Here is a 19,888-nt window from a genome sequence, read left to right as displayed (position 1 = left end):
CTACATACGGACGTATATAAACATATTTTAAAGTATACATTCTTTTATTGTGCTATGTACGCAGTTTTTAATAAAATATGTAAAAGACTTGTATTTAGAAACGGAGAGAGTAATTCAAAGACGAGAAAAATGAAATAACATGGTCTTTTTTTTTTAAAGAGAGAAGGGGGGGGGGGGGGGGGGGGGGGAGTAGCCCTCTTGGCCCCAACGGTTAGTAAAACTTGACACTCACACTGGACTGTCGTCCCCGCTAACACCCACCAAATCCGGCCCCAAGTACGCAAGGAAAGAATCCCTCCCCCGCTCCCCTCCCCTCCCCGTCGCAGCAATAAACGCCGCCGTACATTGCCATCCGCTACCACCAGCCGCGCGGTAGAAACAAATCAAATCCACGACAGCCACCCCTCTCTCCCAACCGTAGGGCAAAGCCAGAGCAGCAGCAGCAGAGGGCACGGGCCGCTCGCCACAGCCCACAGTTCTTGCTCCCGCGGGCGGTTCCTCCCCCGGATCTGAGGCGCCGCGCTCGCCGGATCGCCGCCCGGTTCCAGGCAGGGGCTGAGTTCCCGCCCGTGCTCCACGGCGGGGGCCTGTCCGAGCCGCCAGCATCTCGTGCCACCACTCCCCCGCAGCTACACTTTCCCTTCTCCTCTCCACCATCTTGTACTACCTTTCTTTCCTCTTGCCCCTGGCCTACCCTATAGGCTCCACTCCGACCCAATGCGGGTCTAGAGTCTCCCCCGCAGTGCGCCGCCGCTGTGCCCTAAGGCTTCCTTCCTTCCGCCTCGCCGTCCCGCTGTTCTGCCTCGTCGCTGCACAGCCGCCCTGCCGTGCTGCCTCCACTCCACTGCACTGCGCCCTCGATCTTGTGCGTCGGTTTTTGAGGTATGAGCTTTTTATTCTTGCCAAATGTGATTTTACTTGCTTAAACCCAACCTAATCCGCGCAAATTCTGGGCGCGTACCCGGCACACCACCTAGATCCGGCCCTAATTTGGCAAGGGCGTAATCTCCGGCGTGGTTTCTGAAAAATCCCTTCAAAAGTTTCTAGATTTGGTCGTGATTTTCTTGCAAGTCCATACCGGGGGTAGGGTTTTCAGCAGTTGAACGACCATTCGTTCTAGCAGTTCCCCTGCGGTGTTTTGGCGTAAGTTCTTTGCGTTTTTTTTTTTGATTTATCACCCGTATGCTCCAGTTTCAAGAACATATCTTGGGTATTTTAGGGTAAAATAACGCAATCATTTCCCGCGGGGTTACGTTTGCTTGTTTGACTGGATGTCGAATGCACAAATTTCGTGTTGGTGGCATGTTGTCTTCCGAAGGTAGGTGTCAAGGGCCCAACGGTGCAGTTGGAGGTGATCACGGCTCATGAATTCATTTGCTGCGATGGAAATTATTGGTTCCAAAATAGTGGACTTGGGGGATAACCACTTTCAGCACAGGATGATTGGTGATATTGTGTTTAAGTTTTTAGCCTTAGTTTTTTACTAGTAGATAGAATCTGATTCTTCCTTGCTACTAGGAGTAGATAGACCTGTTCTTGTCAGAGATGCCACTAGGTGCAGGGTGGTCAGCCGTGTTTAGAGATTTTCCAGTGACCTAGCTCCGAATATCTGATCCTGAATTTTCTGAAAAACCACCAGATAATTCTAAAAAACAGTAGGTGACTCTTGTTAGTATCTTCTTGACTGCCTAAATGAAGCTTCAGGTATATCTTTCTACTTGTGCTTATGGCTGGTTTGGTTTTGCAGGAATTGTAGTTTAATGAATTAGGCACACAATATACTATGGCAACAGAGGTCAATCAAAACTGTTTTGCATGGCCGCATGAGGAATCATCTGGACAGGATAGTTCTCAGGTAATATCACTTCCATAGTATCATGGTATGTATAATTGCAGACAAAGAATTTACTTGGAGTATAATAAAAGGGCCAATTTCCATGGTAATTATGACTTGTATTTTTGTATTATGTTACGTAGGCCTGCCCGGTAAGAACCTTCATTTTTTATCAATTATCAATATATATTATGATGCTCAGTCAAAGTAAAGATTGATAGTAGATCTATGAACTGGCAAGTGCCTATCTACCTGATGCAACTAAAATTGCTAGAAAATCCATGCTAACTACTACTCCCTCCGTATCATAACATATGACGTTTTAGCAGTTCATTTGAGCTGCTAAAACGTCATATATTATGATACAGAGGTAGTAGAAGACATCTCTGTAAATAGTTAGTAGTCTGAACCAGGGTTTTTAATAGCTAACAGTTTCCATTTGTAAGTGAAGAATCAATACTTTGTCAATAATCTCACTCTTCTTTTATCTTGTTACTTCTGCCCTTAGGGAACAACACAAGTGTTTGACCATGGTTCCATATCTTTTGGAAGATTTGATTTGGAATCGCTAGCATGGGAAAAGTGGTCTGTTTTTACCAATGACAGACGCACTGAGGAGTTTGTTAAATTCAATGGATTAGTTGCTAAGAAGAAGGCATACTTTGAAGAATACTTTAAGAGGATTAGGGAGCTAAAGGCTTTAGAACAACAAAATCAACAAACTGAACTGAATCTAGAGTACAGTGGCGATGGTAGTGATTCTAGTCAGACAGGAGAAGATGAACCAGTTGCAAAGCATGCATCTCCTGCTGGATCTGGAACTCATGTTGATGATTCCATGGGACAAATAGCAGCCAAGACCACACCTGAGCATCGACTGGGATGCTACAAGGATCACAATGAGAGCTTAAGTAATGGAATTTCCACAATGACTCATTCTGTATCAGTTGGAGGCTTGCAGATAATTGGCGAAGAAACCGGAGAAAATGCAAGCAATGATAAGCAAAATGCTAAATGCAGTGAAGATGATCTGGTGACGCCCAAGGAAGCTACGATGACCCCTAAGAGGATTATTGAGAAACACTCCCGGATTAGTCAAGCTTCAAAAATTATTCCGAAGACGGTCAAGCTGACTTCTAGTTGTAATCCTGATCACACATTTGTCAGTAAGGTAAACTTTTTCATTGTGGTCTGGTGTTTATCTTGTTAGAACATTGAATTATTGCTGCTGTTGTTTTCTGATAACTAGCATAGTGGCCTGGACCCCATAATGATGACCAACTGCTCAATCATGCTAGGCACAAAATAAATACCTGCATTTATGATAGGTCACAGAAGAGGAACAATTTCCTTAAACTAATAATTTGGTTTTCATGAACAATTTTCAGGGTCCTGAATCAGCCAAGCCCATTGTGATAAATCAGAAAACCAAACCTGGAAATATTCAATCATCTCGGAACCCAAAAGCAGCAACCTCCAATGTGATTGGCACCACGGGAAGAAGCAAACGTGTGCCCAAAGAAGATCCTGGTGCTATAGCTCTTAGAAGACCTTCCTCAGCAGCATCGCAACGGCCCTCCACCAGGGAACTACGGCCTATCACCAGAGACGGTTCACGGAATCCTGCTGGAATGGCTAGCTCATGTCGCCCCTCTACTGCTGAAAGACGCCTTGCCACTAGAGACCTGGCAGCAAATCAAACAAACATTGCTAGCCCATGTCGACCATCTACTGCTGAAAGGCTCACTATAACCAAAGAGCTGGCACCAAAGCATGCCAACGTAGCTACCCCACGTCGGCCATCTACAGCTGATAGGCGCCCTATCGCCAAAGAGCCAGCACCAAATAATGCTAACATTGCTACCCCACGCCGACCATCTACTCCTGACAGGCACCTTGCCACCAAAGAGCCAGCACCTAAGAATGCCAACACTGCTACCCCACAACGACCTTCTACTGCCGAAAGACGCCCTACACGCAGAGAGATGGCACCAAAGCTTGCTGGTATTGCCAGTCCATGTTGGCCATCTAGCGCTGAAAGGCGGCCTGTCGCAAGGGGGATTGCAGAGAAGAATGCTGATGTTGTCACCCTGCGTCGACCATCTACTGCTGAGAGACGCCCTATAAAAAGAGAAGCTGCTCCAAAGCATGCCGACGTTGTTCCTCTTTGCAGGCCTTCTACTGCTGAGAGACGCCCTGTTGCCAGATACACTGGGCTTAAGCATGCTAATGTTGGCAACCCTGGTTGCCCTTCAACTCCAGAACGATGTCTCAGCAGGGGAAGTGCAGCAAAGCATGCTGATGTTGTCATCACCCCTTGTCGCCCTTCAACGGGAGAAAGACGTGCTGTTGCCAAAGAGAATACCCTAAAATTGGATCCAAAAACACCAATAAGGTTGAGAGCAATGCCGGGTAATTCAAATGGTGCTATGGCCACAGCGGTACGTTCCAATCCCTTTGCTCACCATAACACATCATTAACTGTATTGTCTTACATATGCTGAAAGGGGTTAACATACATATTTCTGACTGTTCCCTCTCGGTTCCTCATGCAGGCTACTCCCCAGAAGGCATTTACTCAAAATCTTGTTAAAACTAGCAAACCAGAGATGAAAAGGTACCAGTACAAACTTACAGACATGTATGCTTAATTGTTTTTTGTACCATATTTTGATTGCTTCTTTTTGCATCATTTGGCAGCTATGCTAAGGAAAGGTTAGAACTTCAAGTTGGCGGGAAATTAAAATCCAGGTGCTAATTTTGTTACACAGCTATAATGGTTTGGATTACCAAATTTGGTTTAATCGTACTGCTAATAACAACTACCACTCTTATTTGTGTAGTTCTGTTAATCTTCCTCCAAGGAAAGTTTTGACTGCGAATGTTGGAGCCAATCGAGTCGTAGAGAAGATCAGAAAGCCAAATAAGCAGGTAACTAAGTGTGACCTTGTTTTCATGCGGTGCCATTGGTTATTTCGATCACAGCATTGTGCTCATTTTCTTGCTAAGCTGATTGCATGATGTGTTTTATCTATATCTGAGTGCTTCTCTACTGACTCACACTATGCTGATAATTCTTCTTTGAGCGGAAATTAACTGTCAGTTGCTGCAGGGAAGCGTGAAATTTAGAACATATTCTATTACATTATTATGAGGATAGAATTTTACATTCACCCATGGCACATCATAATCTTATTACTGAAAAAAATGTACAATTATAATATAACAAGAGAGTGGAAGTTCAAGAATAAACATCAGAGATGTAATCGCTATTGTGATCTTTTTTAGGGCATTCAGGAGACAGTTGGATCTCGAGTATTTGCATCAAAGAACGCAACTCCTTTGCAGACTGGAAGCGCAAAGACAAGGGCACCAAACGTATGGCCTTTTATTTTGCTACAGAATGATAACTGTTGGTTTAAAGTATACTCCCTCTATACCGAAATACTTGTAGTTGGGGGTAACTAGTCTAGTTTCCTAGTTTCCCCCAACTACAAGTATTTTGGTACAGAGGGAGTATTCATGACCGGATACACAATTTACGGTGTATATCTTGACATTAGACTTGACCTTTTGCTCACTTGATTCTGCAGCCACCACCGCCTCCTCCACCACGCCGGCTATCCCAGTCGCCGAGCAAGCCAAGCCCGAATAAATTGTCTGTTGGTGGTAGAAAGCCAAAGTAAGCAATCTGATCATGGGCACCAGAAAACATTTGCCTTATGAAAACGCTTAATATTGCCATCTCACATTATGACTTACTGTGTTCAACACCTGCCTATGGCATATGGCTCATCATACATGAATCTTGGTCCATGCAGGGCTTCTACTCCACACTGGCACTAACCCAACCCCAGGTCTCCATCCTCTAGGATCCTGCAGAACAAGATAGCTTTGAACCTGCTAAGGAATCAGATGCAACACCATGGCCGAAGCATCATCCGTGCTATTCCCCGTGCCCACGGTTGATGTTCGCCTGCGGCGCTACCACAACCACCACCACTTTTGTCACCTGTTAACCGTAGTAGTGTTGTGTACCTACGTGTATCATATCCACTAATGCCGCCGTAGCTCTACTGCCTTAAGAATTACTACTACCTAGAACGCTGTAAATACCTGAAATAAATTTGAGCTTTTAGCTGAAGAACGCTGACACCTGGAAAGCTCGGCAAGTTTAGGGGAGTGCTTCTCCACCTGTTGACGATGTTCATGTGTTGATGATTCAATAGATGTAATTGTTCGTGTATGGTGTTTTCTTGTCTCGCTTTGGAACGATTGTGAGCGTGTGTTCTTTGGTTCGATCACAGGACGACCGACGGTCTAGATCTATCACTAATTCGCCATGCGTCGTGCCAGTAAATAAGATACTGTAACAGGTAAAAAAAAAGATACTGGGGCGCCAGACGAGACAAGATAACCTTGTGCAGGAGGATGCAGATAGCAACAACTGTAAGATCAGTCAGATTATAGTTTCTCTTTTTTGAATTAAGATCAGAGTATATATATGATGAATAGGACGAGATATTGTTGTTGAGAATGAAAGAGCCACTGTGCCAAAAAATAACATGTAAGTAATGAGAAACAAATGGGAGAAGACAAGGGCCTCCTGCGACGCCGCAACACCAAAAATATCCTCCACATGGACGAACATTTTTTCCGCAAGGGAGAACAAAAAATAGGAAAAGTACAAGCTCACGTTGGATGTGCAAAAAGAGAGGATCGATTGGGGCCGAAAGAGTGCGGGAAAGAAGCTAGAAGTTCAGAGGGTGAAGATCGAGTTGGAAAAGTAAGAGGTAACGATCAAATGACAGCTCGAGAAGGCCAAAATATTTTAAGAGATTAAGCTTGAAAATGGAAGGTTGTAACTTGCACAGGACGCAAAGGATGTCAAGATTATGTAGACGGACGACAACCTCTTGGATGAGTATGCAAAAAAGTGATTTGTGAAAAAGAAGAAGGAGATCAACGAGTGTAAGGAGTACGAGGCGTCAAGGGAGGCTGCGGCAGCAAGGGGGCACACGACAATGATGCAGGTGGAGCATGTAGCCCGCATGCACGTGGACCAAGACACCAAGACGGCCTCTGAGCAGGCAACATCCTGCCAGCAAGCGAGGCATCCGCCACGTCCGGACAGTGATTTTATTTTGACATATTGAAATGTTGAACTATAATTTGCTTTGCTTTATTTCGAACCGTTGAATTCGGATAATTTATATTATACAATTGACATGTACGGATTATATGGATTTGAAGCTCCGAATTTATGATGTATGGATGTGCGATAGCCTATGTAAGGGGTCGGTGGCGTATAAAGTGGCCGGATTTGACAAGTCCGGCTGTAGATGATCTGACCCCTTGATTAACCAGGCAACCCTTTTTGTCTTGAAAAATTTCTCGACAGGGAAAAGACACCAGGAAAGGCTCCTTTGCTTGAAAATATTTGAACGATGTCCATACGCATATACGCCCTACCCACCAGCGGACACGATTCTCCTTTCCCCATCCGACGGCACGAGTCGAGCGCTATGCCCCCAAAGGAGTTGATAGACCCGGTTCACCATAGATAGACAAACAAAAAAGAAAAGAAAGACCCGGTCCACGGAAAGCCCTAGTTGGTGGGCGCCCTACACCGAGCGGAGCGCCTGGCGTCCACGCCTACCGTCCACGCGCCGCCCACCCCACGCCCTTTCTTTTCCTCCAAGACACGGAAACCTTCTCGAACCTCCCGTTTCCCCGAAACGCCCCCGCCCACGTGCCCGATGCACCCGAGACCTCAGGGGCAGTCTTGTACTTCCGCACCGTTAGACCGGTCTATACAACACATCCCCCACGAAATCGCCCGCAGCCAGAAAGGCGAGCAAAAGTTTCACTTGGCCTCCCCCCCTCGAGTCCTCCGGCGAGTCTCTGCGGCGGCGGCGGCGGCGATGGCTTCCTTCTCCGAGGCTCCCCCCGGGAACCCCGACGCCGGCGCCAAGATCTTCAAGACCAAGTGCGCGCAGTGCCACACCGTCGACGCGGGCGCGGGCCACAAGCAAGGTAAGACGCCGATTCCCCTCCGACGTCCCGGCGTGCCTGTCTATCCTCGCCTGCCCCGCGCCGTGCCGGGCGGGGGAGATCCGGATCGCCCCTCCCATCTGCTCGCGTGGGGGGCGGTGGTTGAGATCAGATCGGACGCTGCGCGGATAGATCTGCGTGTGCGCCCTTCGTGCTGGCGGAAGTAGCGGCTTAGATCTGTTGCGCTTGGTGATGGGGGCACTCGATTCAGCCGTGGGTTTGTTGCTCTGCTTACTCCTGTTGCGTTGCTTAGCACAGCGGTCGATGGGTACATGCTCCTTCCCGACTTCTGGTGCTTGCCGTACTGTGAATCTACATGTGCCTGGTGGTTGCTTGTTGCTCAAATCGTGATCTATTGCAGTAGGGCATGCCTCCGCGATTGTTTGTTGCTGGGAAATGCTTAGTCACCTGCGTCGTGTGATTAGGTTGCTGTTGCTCTGCTCTCTCTGCTTGAGATTAATTTCGTGATGCTGCTGGCTGCGGTTGTGTCTATTTTATTGCGATCATCTCATAAATGATTTTAGGGATCTGCTTATTCTAGGATTGACCAAAGGCATGTATATTTCCTTGGTCTTCACTAATGTGCGAGGCAAGCTGACCCAAACGGACAGTTTTGTTACATTTCTGGTTATTTTCATGTTTTGTGATGTTGAATTGTATCTCCTGTAAATGATTAGTTGCTGTGTTAAATAGATGGTTCGGGTTCAACCTCCATGATATCCCATCTTCATATGTACGTATACATGAGCATTTGACAGAAGATTGTTTTTGTTGATATCAAGCACTATGTTGCCCTTGCAGGTCCAAACTTGCATGGTCTGTTTGGGAGGCAGTCGGGCACCACCGCTGGTTACTCCTACTCTGCGGCAAACAAGAACAAGGCTGTGGAGTGGGAGGAGAACACTCTGTATGACTACTTGCTTAATCCCAAGAAGGTATGGTCAATGAGCACTAACTTTACTTAAGAAGTTCCATTTACCTGTGGTTGTGTTTTGCTCTACAATGCTTGTGATGGCAACTTCTGTTCTCCACTCTACGATCTCGTATGTTTGGTACATGTGCAGCGAGGATGACAATAGGAAAATTCTATAACTGATTTGTACTTCTGTTTCGGAATGACAGTATGAAGTATTCTTAAATTGTGATTTGTACCTGCTTACGAAACTGTATAGAAGCCCAGGGAGCTCTTTGAGTTAGTGAAAGATATTATCGTGTTAGAATATTTATGCCTGAACCTCTGGAAGTATGTACCTGAGAGAGTTATATTACTTGTTATTCTCTCTGTCAGTAGTCTATGCCATAATCTGAGGACCTACATTACCTAATTTGTGATTACATCAATGCATTTCATGTGTTGAAAAGCTGTAGAGAAGCCTATGGAGATATACCAATCAACACCTAGGTTTCTGATTAAACTGTGTTAATATTTTGGTTACTTGTCAAAACATCGCCTCTTATTGGTAGTTATGTGGGAGCATCCCAAAACAAATCTGAAGCTAGTCCTGCTGCAGTATCTGAATTCCTTCTGCCCATGCCTGAATGGTTGGCTATGTTCTTCTCTGGATAATACTCCCTCCGTTCCTGAATATAAGTCTTTGTAGAGATTTCACTAGTGGACTACATACGGATGTATATAGACATACTTTAGAGTGTACATTCAATCGTTTTGCTTTGTATATAGACATCTAGTGAAATCGCTTAAAAGACTTATATTTAGGAACGGAGGGAGTAATTTGCAGTGTGTTACTAGTGTTATCTATATGAACAGTTTGACCTTTTGACCTTTTGAGAACTGTAATCTTGTTCACATAATCCTTGATTCATATTCTGTCTGTTATCCTGATAAATGGCTTTGCCTTGACGTATTTAGCATCAGCCTGTATGCTTGCATTCAGTTCTTAGCATGCCCTTTCACGTTTCTCTTCTCTTGAAATGCATCTTGCTAACACAAACCTTGTTATTCCCATGCAGTACATTCCTGGAACCAAGATGGTCTTCCCTGGTCTGAAGAAGCCACAGGACCGTGCTGATCTCATTGCGTACCTGAAGAAAGCCACCTCCTCTTGAAAGGGCATGATGCTGTGATCATGTCATTACGAGTGAATTCATTTTGCAGTAAAATAATAAGATTAGACATTAATAGTCACTCTGGTTTAATGGGGTGGGTGATCCACGAGACAATTATCTTGCGAATTTCGTTTTTATGATATGGGTTTCATATCTCTAGGTTTAGTTGGTAAAATCTTCGTCAATCTTTTGATTCAGTTGCTGGAAAATCCCAGGACGCATGTTTTGACCACCAGGTGGCGGTGGGACTGGAATGCACACCCATGTTGATGAACATGAGATCTTTAAAATTGATATATAAAGCTTTCTGCCTGTGTTATGGAATTGTCAAATCTGGTTCTCTATTCTGCCATGTTGCTCGTCCTATGTGTATTTCCAGTCGTGACTCTTACCATTGGCTGATGGTGAGTATATGTCTTTTGCTATTTAAACTTCCATTTTGTGGTAGTTTGAGGGCGCTTGTTTGGGCTTATACTCCCTCCGTTTTTAAATATAAGCCATTTTATTTTAGAGATTCAAATATAGACTACAAATAGGTGAATCTACACTCTAAATAGGAGTACCGTCTCTATACATCAATATGTAGTCAATACTGAAATTGATTTTTTTTGAACGAAGGCTCAAAAAGGAGCCTGATTTTGAATTAACAAAGCCATCAAACAAGTCCAAGGCCACCGAGGAGAAATGAGAACAGCTTACTACACCGACAACCAGCAAACAGAAAAGGCCATTATAGTGAAGAGTAGTTGATTGAGAATAAGCCCTGTACACAAAGGCCCCTAAAGAAGCTACATTGAGAATAAGCCCTGTACACAAAGGCCCGTAAAGAAGCTACAAGGTAGTGCAACCGTCAACAGAGATCGGGTACATGACCGAAAGCACGAACCGGAGATGTCACAACAAATGCTTTCTCACACCAAAGGGGATCCCTTCCCCTCGCCTAGGCTCGAAGACGTCGTACTGTCGAAGTGACAAGAGACGCGCACCCGAGAGCTAGAACATTGGTTGCGTACCCGAGAGCTAGAACATTGGTTGGGGCTCGAGTCTTGGCCAGCCATAAAATACAACCAATAACATACCGGAGCACACACACCCGAGAGCTAGAACATTGGTTGGGGCTCGAGTCCGGGCCAGCCATAAAATACAATCAATAACATACCAAAGCACACACAAGCCAACTGCACTACAGTCATCGAAGGAGACAGATGGAAGAGTCATCGAAGGAGACAGATGGAAGAGGGTAAGCCGTCGGGAGAGTCACTAGAAGGAAGAAGCTGCCGAGCCATGTGGCAAGGATTAGGATCGAGGTGCACATGAACCAGCCGTAGTTGGCACCAGCGGTACTGCTGCACTCAAAAAGGGGAACCCGACCCCCTTCCGCCCAGGCTCAAGGACACCAACCCGTTGGGACTGTTAAAACAATACCAGAGAGCAACGCGTGGATGGATCTGAAACCTGCACAGAAGACGTCAGAGAGACTCCACAAACGCGAGGCACCCGCCTGTAGGTGCTACACACACCCAAAGCATCAAGCTCCCCCCAGACGACGCCTCCAAGGAGGACACGACACACCAGCCGTTGCCGTCCCCCATCACCAGGTCGTCCTCCAAGGAGGACACGACACACCAGCCGTTGCCGTCCCCCATCACCAGGTCGTCCTCCAAGGAGGACACGACACACCAGCCGTTGCCGTCCCCCATCACCAGGATTTCAGCTTTCGCCCGGGAAGCATGGTTGCGGTGCGGAGGAGAGCCCTCGACTGCGGCTCCAGGGAGCAAAACGACGCAAAAGGGCGCCGCAGCCGTCGCATTGGTAAAACCAATAGGGGTTTCCCCTCGGCTCGTCCAACACCACCAGCTCGGGGAGCACCTTGCTGGCACTGGATCTAGGGGGAACAACCTGTCCTTCAAATCTGGACCACAGGAGGGAAATCTCGTCGCACCACGACCAGTGCCCGCTGGGGCCTTGATGCCCGAGCAACCGAGGGGACCGACCTGCACCTTTTACGTGGGTCGTCGGCCGAAAGACGGCGTCGCCTAGGCTTTCGGGGTCCAACCCCAACGAGGGGAGCTACGAAGTCCCCGCCGCCGCCACCGTCATCAACAGTCGTCCGTGCGAAGCCCGGCAACCCCCTCGGGTGACGACGATGGAGGGGCTATGGAGGGGGCGACATCGAGGGAAACCCTAGGGGGCCTCGGGTCGCCGTGGGAAAGACGACGCGAGGGGGGGGGTCAATATCAGCTGAAGATTTAAGAATGAAAAGATTGAAATAGATTTCAATAGGGTCAACATTTACTTTGGCTTTAAAAGCCCGACCAGATGCCCTTTATATTGATTTCAATAGGTTTTCTTTTTTTGGCTTCAAGTGTAAATCTTGTACTCCGTATATCATTAATCTTTTTAGGATTAGGGGCCTCACAGTCAATTGAGGTTTTCAATTAAAATTTGGTCACCAATTTGATCAGGTCCATTTTTTTCAAAACTATTTTCTATACACTTTGTTTTGTAAGATTTCTAGGATTAGAGGTCTCACAATTAATAGGGGTATTCAAGTGAAATTTGGTCGGGTTAATAATTTTTCAAAACTCTCATTAATTTTTATATATAATACACAACATTTTCTATTTTTAAATGTTCACAATTAGTTACTTTCTTCATTCGAAATTACTTGTTGCATCAATGGAAAAAATGAATGTATCTAGAACTAAAATACATCTAGATATATACATTCCTACGACAAGTATTTTTGGATGAAGAGAATAAAATTTAAAATCGGGTCATCCGATTTTGAGCGGATCAACAATCTCTCAATGAGCATTCTCATTCATTTTTTAGTTCAGATTCTTCCTAATTTTGAAGCTTTGACATTTGATTGACAAAAATAATTTTGAATTTGATCATATTTTCATGGGATCGACGATTACTCAAATCAATCGGCGGCAACAAACCAATAAAAACATATCTACCCAGCACATCCTCTCGTCACCTAGAGAAAAGTAATGCCAACATGCAATACTGAAGCATCAGTATTGTACAAGTTGTTAATAATGCAAAAAAAATTCCTCACATGAAATGGATTGATTAGTAGATAACACAAAATCATATCATAAAAGACCAATTAAAACACCTTATTAAATAAAGGAAAAACATATTTCATCATCCCGCGGACTCACCAAACCAAATATCCCATCACTCACCAAACAAAATATTCTCTCAATTCCAAAATATTAAATATTTGAGAAGTCAAATTTTTATACTTTTACCAAGTTCAAGGCAAAAATTTATCAGCATTCACAATACTATCTCTGTAAATTAATATTAGACTTTTTGACATAGACAGTGTCAAAAAAATATCTTATATTAAGTTATGAAGAGTTTACTAAATAAATAAAATATGAAAATTTATTTCATGATGAATCAAATGATACCTTGATATTTTTCTCTACATATTTAATCAAACTTAAAAGAGTTTTTACTTTTTGAAAAACAAATATATCATGTATTTTAAAACACAGGGACTAAAAAAAGCAAACCCGCCAACACCGATGATGCAGCAAAGCGCGTCTAACCTTTTTAGTATAGACTATAAAAGAGTGAATATACATTCTAAATAGGAATAAGTTTTTGTACATCAATATGTAGTCAGTATTGAAATCGATTTCAATAGGGCTTATCCTTAGAAACGGCGGTAGCATAAGCTAAAAACCCATCTATTTACTTTGACTTTAAAAGCCCGACCAGATACCCTTTATATAGTAACCTTATGTTTTTTCTTTTTTGTCTTCAAGTGTGAATCTAAGAAGTGAAGAGCGGTGAGTTTTTGTCAAAAACCACACGCATAACCAAATTATTAGAAAATACCCCTTTAGATGAAATTCACATAAAAGACCCCTGGCCGTGGCGGTAGGCGCGCCAGCCGACACGTGGCACCAGCCGCCACGGCCAGAGGCAGCAACATTGTTCATCCGGATGCGGCGACATCACCATTCATCCAAAATGAACATTATTTTAATTTTTTTTTCAAAAAATAGCAAAACAAAAAAAAATCTGAAATTTTGCACCCAGCTAGAACACTCGATCATCTTTGCTAATTTCAGTTTTTTTTTGAATTTTTCTTCTATTTTTTGAATTTTTTTCAAAAACACCGTTCATCCAAAGCGAACCATTCCTCGCTGAACAGTACCGTGAACAATGCTACCACCTCCGGCAGTGGCGGCACGTGCCACGTGTCGGCTGGCGCACCTGCCGCCACGATTGAAAGGTCTTTTCTATCAATTTTAACCGGATGTGGTCTTTTTTAGCAATTTCGTTGAACATGTGGTTTTTTTGGACAAAAACTCAAGAGTGGTCTCACATTAAATTGTACTTTGAAATTTCTACTTCATCCGTCATGGTTTAGAAGGCGTGCTTGAAAGTTCTCTGAAACCTAGGTGGTTATTGATTGGTTGTGAGATGAGTTGAAAATAGCATTCAAACTACGCATGCATATAGAAGTACTACAACGAAGTAGTACTAATTAGTTGTTAGGAGTAAATGCAATGCGTCCTAAACTTTATCTATTATAGAAATACACGTAAATTTAACCGTGCCTTTTAAACCGTGACGGAGGGGTAGTATAAATCTGAATAGATAATTAACCGGTGCTCTTACAGTACAAATATGAACTTCTAAAAAATACACTAGAGTTTACATACACGCACACAAAATAATGCAGAGAGGCCACGTCGAGTCCAAGATCTCTTCGCACAAACCGGTAGTACTTTGCACCCGAAAAAATGGTCTCAAACGGGGAGTACTCCCTCCGTCTCGGTGCATTAGGCATTTTAGGAGGTGCACTGCAACCTAGGCACGCATAGATTGGGTAGGAGAAGAAAATTAAATTGCAGAGGAAGCCAATCACACCATTCCTTTCTCAACTGAAAACGTGCTATTAATTAGAATACCTCTTGAAATCCAAAAAGTGTGCCGCATAAATTGCATGCATTGGTCCTTCAATTAATAGATGTGGTCTAATTAATATGCATGCAACTAGTACTACTCTAATGTGCCTTAGTGTTTTGGGATTATTTGATTTTCGTAAGATGCCTAATGCACCGAGACGGAGGAAGTAATTCACGAGGGCATAAATGGGCATTGGCATAAATTCAGAAAAATGAGGAAAAATGCAACCGGCCGTGTCAAGTCAGTTGATAGGGTCCATCACAAAAGAAACCCAAGTCAGGTTGATAGAGTCCACCATCCACCACAAAAGAAACCTGACCGGTGTTTTGTTGAATTTCTTCAGTGTCAAAGTACGACGGAAATACACATCTTTGCTCTAGGCAAAGGCAAACGAAACTTAAATTTAAAGATACTTGACTTGCTTGAAAGCACGGGTTCAAATTTCTTCAATATTTTCATCTACAAAACTATTTATATTCTTTGACTTGTCATTATAAATAAGAGTGAATTCCAACTTTTTCCTCTTTGCGTTTGCCATTTTTGATACACATTATCCCATTTAATATTTTTTCATCGGGGTTGACACATTTACCTTGAGTCTTACAGGTTTTCATGCTCAATTAGAAAAGGATTTCGCCACAAATTGAACCTCACTTACTTCTTTGGCATGGCAAATCGAACGCCCCAGATGGTAAATTATGTATCGTCTGGATGGCAATCTTTTTAGCAAGCATGGCAAATCCATTGTTTTCCAAAGAAATTGTCATTCTCATGAAAACATAATTTGCCATGCGAGACAAATAAGAAACTTTTGATTTGACATGCCTAAAAGAATTTACTTCAGGTTTTTAACATTTCCATTTAATTAAAGGTTTGCTAGTTTTTCTTTCATTAAGTGATCTATCATATGTTCCCGTAGAAAGAAAAGTGATCAATCATATGGATCTCGTCCGTCTGATGCATGTGGCATGCCACTTTGTAGTTTTTTTTTCTAGATTTTTTTTTCATTAGATGAGGTGAGCTCCTGCTTTGCGGTGGACACCTGCCTCGCTTAGTGTGTACGGCAGTACACGTCCCTATGCGCGGAGCGAATATCACTTACATCGGCAAGTATATAAATAAAGAAAATAAATGCAGCTTTACAGAGCAGTGGTCGTGCCGGAGTGGTTATCGGGCATGACTAGAAATCATGTGGGCTTTGCCCGCGCAGGTTCGAATCCTGCCGACCACGCCTTTTGCTTTTTTTTTTCTCTCTTTCCGTGGTGGCCTTTTTATGAGTTATATGCCCCCTTTTGGATTTTTATCACTTATGTTGTTAGTTGTGTTTTTTGTATGTGACTTATGCGTTTTTTTGTTTTTATCGCTTATGTCATTATCTGTGTATACTCGGTTTTATTATTAAAAGTTACAAATGTTTAAAAATACCACAATTACCTGAGATGCTTGTTCCAAAATGTCATTATATATCTTCAAAATGCCATCGTTTCATTAGACATTTGTTTAAAAAATGCCATCAGCCATTGTTATGGTCATGTCAAACTCGCTGCCCATGTTACATGAGAAAAATATCCCTTTATCCACATGTCAGCTCTCTCTTTCTCTCACAATTATAAGTGTGGACTCACTTGTGAGGAGTAAGCAAGCAAATAATTTTGAAGTAAAATAAAAACACTGTTGAGATCAAGTGGGATAGAGACAAAGTTGACATGTTGGTCCATAGGTATTTTGATCGTTATAACATGTTAAACGAGATTTAAGCTCAAAGTAATGGTGTTCGGTGGCATTTTTTAGCATGCGCAGCGATGTTATTTTTGAGCAGTTAAAACTCCTAGTGACAAAACCGAATAGGGGGCATAATCAATGGCATAAGTGATAAATCCCCTTCTTATAATTATTTCCAAAGGTTCGAATCCTATCGACCGCGCTTATTTGCTGATTTTTCTCCTTTCCCTTGCTGGCCTGTTTATGAGTTATATGTGTCTTATTGGTTTTTTAGCACTTATGTTGTTAGTTGTGCTTTTATTATGTTGTTAGTTGTGTTTTTATTATGACTTATGCGCTTTTTTGGTTTTTATCACTTATGTCATTAATTGTGTACTCTCACTCAGTTTTATTATTAAAAGTTACAACTGCTTAAAAATGTCACGGTTTCATGAGATGCTTGTTCCAAAATGTTATTAGATATCTTAAAAATGCCATTGTAGCATTATATATTTGTTTAGAAAATGTCACCACACATTGTTATTGCGAGGTCAAACTCGTTGGCCATGTTATATGACAAAAATATCCCTCTATCCACATGTCAGCTCTCTCTTTCTATGATAATTATAAGTGTGGACTCATTTGTGAGGAGTAAGGAAAATAAGAACGTTGTTGGGATCAAGTGAAACCCGTACGTTATTGTAGTGAGATAGAGACAAAGCTAACATGTTAGTCCATATGTATTTTGATCGTTATAACATGTCAAATGAGATTTAAGATCAAAGTAATGTTCAGTGGCATTTTTGAGCATGAGTAGCGATGTTATTTTTGAGCAGTTGAAATTCCTAGTGACAAAACCGAATAATGGGACATAATCAATGGCATAAGTGACAACCCCCCTTCTTATAGTTATTTTCAAAGGATTTCTATTTCTGCGCCCTTCCATGCTTAGTTGTGCTTAGTTTTGCCCTCGCTCTTTTGCATCCCTCACTTTTCCCCTCCACCGCGCCACCCACCCTCCCAAAATCCCAAACCAGGGTCTGCCGTTGGGTCAAAGCCTTTGACCGTTACCTCGCGCCGTTACTGACTTGTGGGACACCCGTGTGAGCAGCTGAGCGATTGTAGATAGTGGGTGCATATAATGACTTGTAGGACCCGTCTCTCAGCGGTCGCGTGGTCGTAGGTGGATGGTCTCAGTGACGCGTAGGACACCATTCCGGCGGTAGCTTGGTTGTTGGTCGTGTGCGTAGTTACTTACGCATGGTACCCCAACGAAGGGCCCATGAGTTAGAGGTTGTGCAGTGGGCCCATCGGTCAGCGGTTGTGCTCTTTCTTTCTGGTTTTCAATATTTTTTACACCATTTAAGTATTCCTAGTTAAAATTGACACAAAAAATCAAGTTTTTTTTTCTCATTCTTCTTTTCAAAATCTTTTAATCCAAAGAGTACCTTATGTATTTACTTCAAATATAATCACATCAAAATTTAATTTGATGCAATTAAATATTCAAAAAAATGCAATAGCACGAACATAACATTAATAAATAACACATTCCTTTACTATATTGGGAACATGCACATTACATAGATAGGCCCCTACACCACCAAGTTCACTCCGGGCATCCGCTCACTCCTCATCCTCGAGAAAGATGTAGGGGAGAGTGTGCATGCCTTCGTGGGTGGGGAAGATGTTGTCAAAGTTGATGGAGATGTTATAGGTGATGAAGGGGATGAACTCGCATCCACACCAAAACACTTTGTCGAGGAGGAAGTAGGCGTCGAAGCGGTTGGTGAAGTGAGCAAGGATCCCAATCACAAGGCCATTGACACGAACCTCCTCGAGGCAGAACATCCTTGAAGAGCCGCATGGGAGGTGTCGGTAGCCGCCATGAGGAAGCAGTTCACGAGCTCCATCGAGACTCTCCACCTTGAGATGGCCCTGAAAGCACAATTGCTCCCTAGGGTGGTTTTGATAATTGATCACAACATATGCATAATTGGACTAATATGTTTTCCAAGTATATTTCAGAAAAGTTCAAAAGATGCTATGGATTAAGGTTTATGTGGAGATACCCCTGGATGCAAGAAAGGAATAATATTGGCTCAAGCTTCAAGCTAGAAGACTCTTCATTTTATATTTGTGAGAAATCACTTTTGAGTCCATAGGAAAGCCAATACTATTAAAAGGGGGTGAGGTAGTAAAATGATTTGATTGCTCAAATGCTCAAAGTTAGCCACCAAAACACTCACTCATTTCTCCCACATATCCACTGTGTCAAGTTCCACATTCACAAATTCGGTGTCACCAACATTTCCACATCGGACCCACCGAGTTTCAACCTCACACAGAACCCTAGCCAATCCCACCAAATCGGTGCAACCGAAAATGCATCGGTGCTACCGAGTTCAGTGTGACCAACATTCTGTTGCCAAGATACACAAAATCGGAATTTCCGAGTTTGAGTATCGGTGCCACCGAGTTTGGCCATCTGACCGTTAGTCACCTTTTTGGTGCCACCGAGTTCTATATATCGGTCTCACCGAGATTCAAAAGTTCACACTTTTAGTACTAGTAGGTACCACCGAGTTGTCCACTTCGGTGTCACCGGTTTGCTCTTTTGTGTGTAACGGTTGGATTTTGGCTGCTACCTATATATACCCCTTCACCCACTTCTCATTCATGGGAGAAGCACTCAGAACACACACTTCATTTCCAGATCCATTTTTTGAGAGAGAACCACCTACTCATGTGTTGAGACCAAGATATTCCAATCCAATCATTTGAAACTTGATCTCTAGCCTCTCCAAACTGCTTTCCACCAAATCAACCTCTCTTATCCATGCATATTCCATGAGAGAGTGATTTGTGTTGAGGAGGCTATCTTTAGAAGCACAGGAGCAAGGAGTTCATTGATCTACCCCATCTATTACCTTTTGGAGGGTGGTTCCTCCTAGATTGGTTAGGTGTCACTTGGGAGCCTCCTACTTCGTGTTGTGGAGTTGAACCAAGGTGTTTGTAAGGGCAAGGAGATCGTCTACTTCGTGAAGATCTACCATGAGTAAGGCTAGTCCTCCATGGACGTAAGCCATGGTGAGATAGACAAGGCCGCTTCTTTGTGGACCCTCCGTGGACTCTCGCAGTTGCTACCCTCCGTGGGTTGAAGTCTCCACTAACATGGATGTATGATAGCGCCACCTATTAGAACCATGCCAAAAATCATCGTGTCAACCTCATGCGTTTGGTCTCCCTACCTTACTCCTCTATTTACACTTGCATGTTTACTTTCCGTTG

General features: G+C 43.4%; 2 protein-coding genes and 1 non-coding gene across 3 annotated transcripts; all 3 read left to right on the top strand.

Annotated features, from left to right (window-relative positions):
• Positions 1 to 319: 319 nt before the first annotated feature.
• Positions 320 to 6,080, top strand: LOC123442719 (protein WVD2-like 7). The gene is made up of 10 exons (XM_045118843.1): positions 320 to 882; positions 1,748 to 1,855; positions 2,343 to 3,005; positions 3,223 to 4,275; positions 4,390 to 4,451; positions 4,535 to 4,585; positions 4,678 to 4,765; positions 5,123 to 5,212; positions 5,428 to 5,516; positions 5,656 to 6,080. The coding sequence occupies exons 2-10, from the start codon at positions 1,784 to 1,786 to the stop codon at positions 5,678 to 5,680; spliced, it is 2,193 nt and encodes a 730-aa protein (XP_044974778.1). The 5' UTR covers positions 320 to 882; positions 1,748 to 1,783; the 3' UTR covers positions 5,681 to 6,080.
• Positions 6,081 to 7,661: 1,581 nt separating this feature from the next.
• Positions 7,662 to 10,274, top strand: LOC123442708 (cytochrome c). Its single transcript, XM_045118831.1, has 3 exons — positions 7,662 to 7,870; positions 8,690 to 8,823; positions 9,860 to 10,274. The coding sequence occupies exons 1-3, from the start codon at positions 7,759 to 7,761 to the stop codon at positions 9,953 to 9,955; spliced, it is 342 nt and encodes a 113-aa protein (XP_044974766.1). The 5' UTR covers positions 7,662 to 7,758; the 3' UTR covers positions 9,956 to 10,274.
• Positions 10,275 to 16,045: 5,771 nt separating this feature from the next.
• TRNAS-AGA lies at positions 16,046 to 16,127 on the top strand. Its single transcript has one exon. It is a non-coding gene; the product is annotated as a tRNA-Ser (tRNA).
• The last annotated feature ends 3,761 nt before the right edge of the window (positions 16,128 to 19,888 follow it).

Source organism: Hordeum vulgare, chromosome 1H (assembly GCF_904849725.1).
Source record: "Hordeum vulgare subsp. vulgare chromosome 1H, MorexV3_pseudomolecules_assembly, whole genome shotgun sequence".
Taxonomy (NCBI): Eukaryota; Viridiplantae; Streptophyta; class Magnoliopsida; order Poales; family Poaceae; genus Hordeum; species Hordeum vulgare.
The sequence above is the reverse complement of the archived record's forward strand: the minus strand, read 5'-3'. Positions and strand labels throughout refer to the sequence as shown.

Excerpts from the sequence above, each read along its gene's own strand:
- LOC123442719 (XM_045118843.1), top strand. The coding sequence starts at position 1,784 with ATGGCAACAGAGGTCAATCAAAACTGTTTTGCATGGCCGCATGAGGAA. Across the intron at positions 3,006-3,222 it reads ATCACACATTTGTCAGTAAG|GGTCCTGAATCAGCCAAGCC; the intron begins GTAAACTTTTTC and ends AACAATTTTCAG. Across the intron at positions 4,766-5,122 it reads TCAGAAAGCCAAATAAGCAG|GGCATTCAGGAGACAGTTGG; the intron begins GTAACTAAGTGT and ends GATCTTTTTTAG.
- LOC123442708 (XM_045118831.1), top strand. The coding sequence starts at position 7,759 with ATGGCTTCCTTCTCCGAGGCTCCCCCCGGGAACCCCGACGCCGGCGCC. Across the intron at positions 7,871-8,689 it reads GGGCGCGGGCCACAAGCAAG|GTCCAAACTTGCATGGTCTG; the intron begins GTAAGACGCCGA and ends TTGCCCTTGCAG. Across the intron at positions 8,824-9,859 it reads ACTTGCTTAATCCCAAGAAG|TACATTCCTGGAACCAAGAT; the intron begins GTATGGTCAATG and ends ATTCCCATGCAG.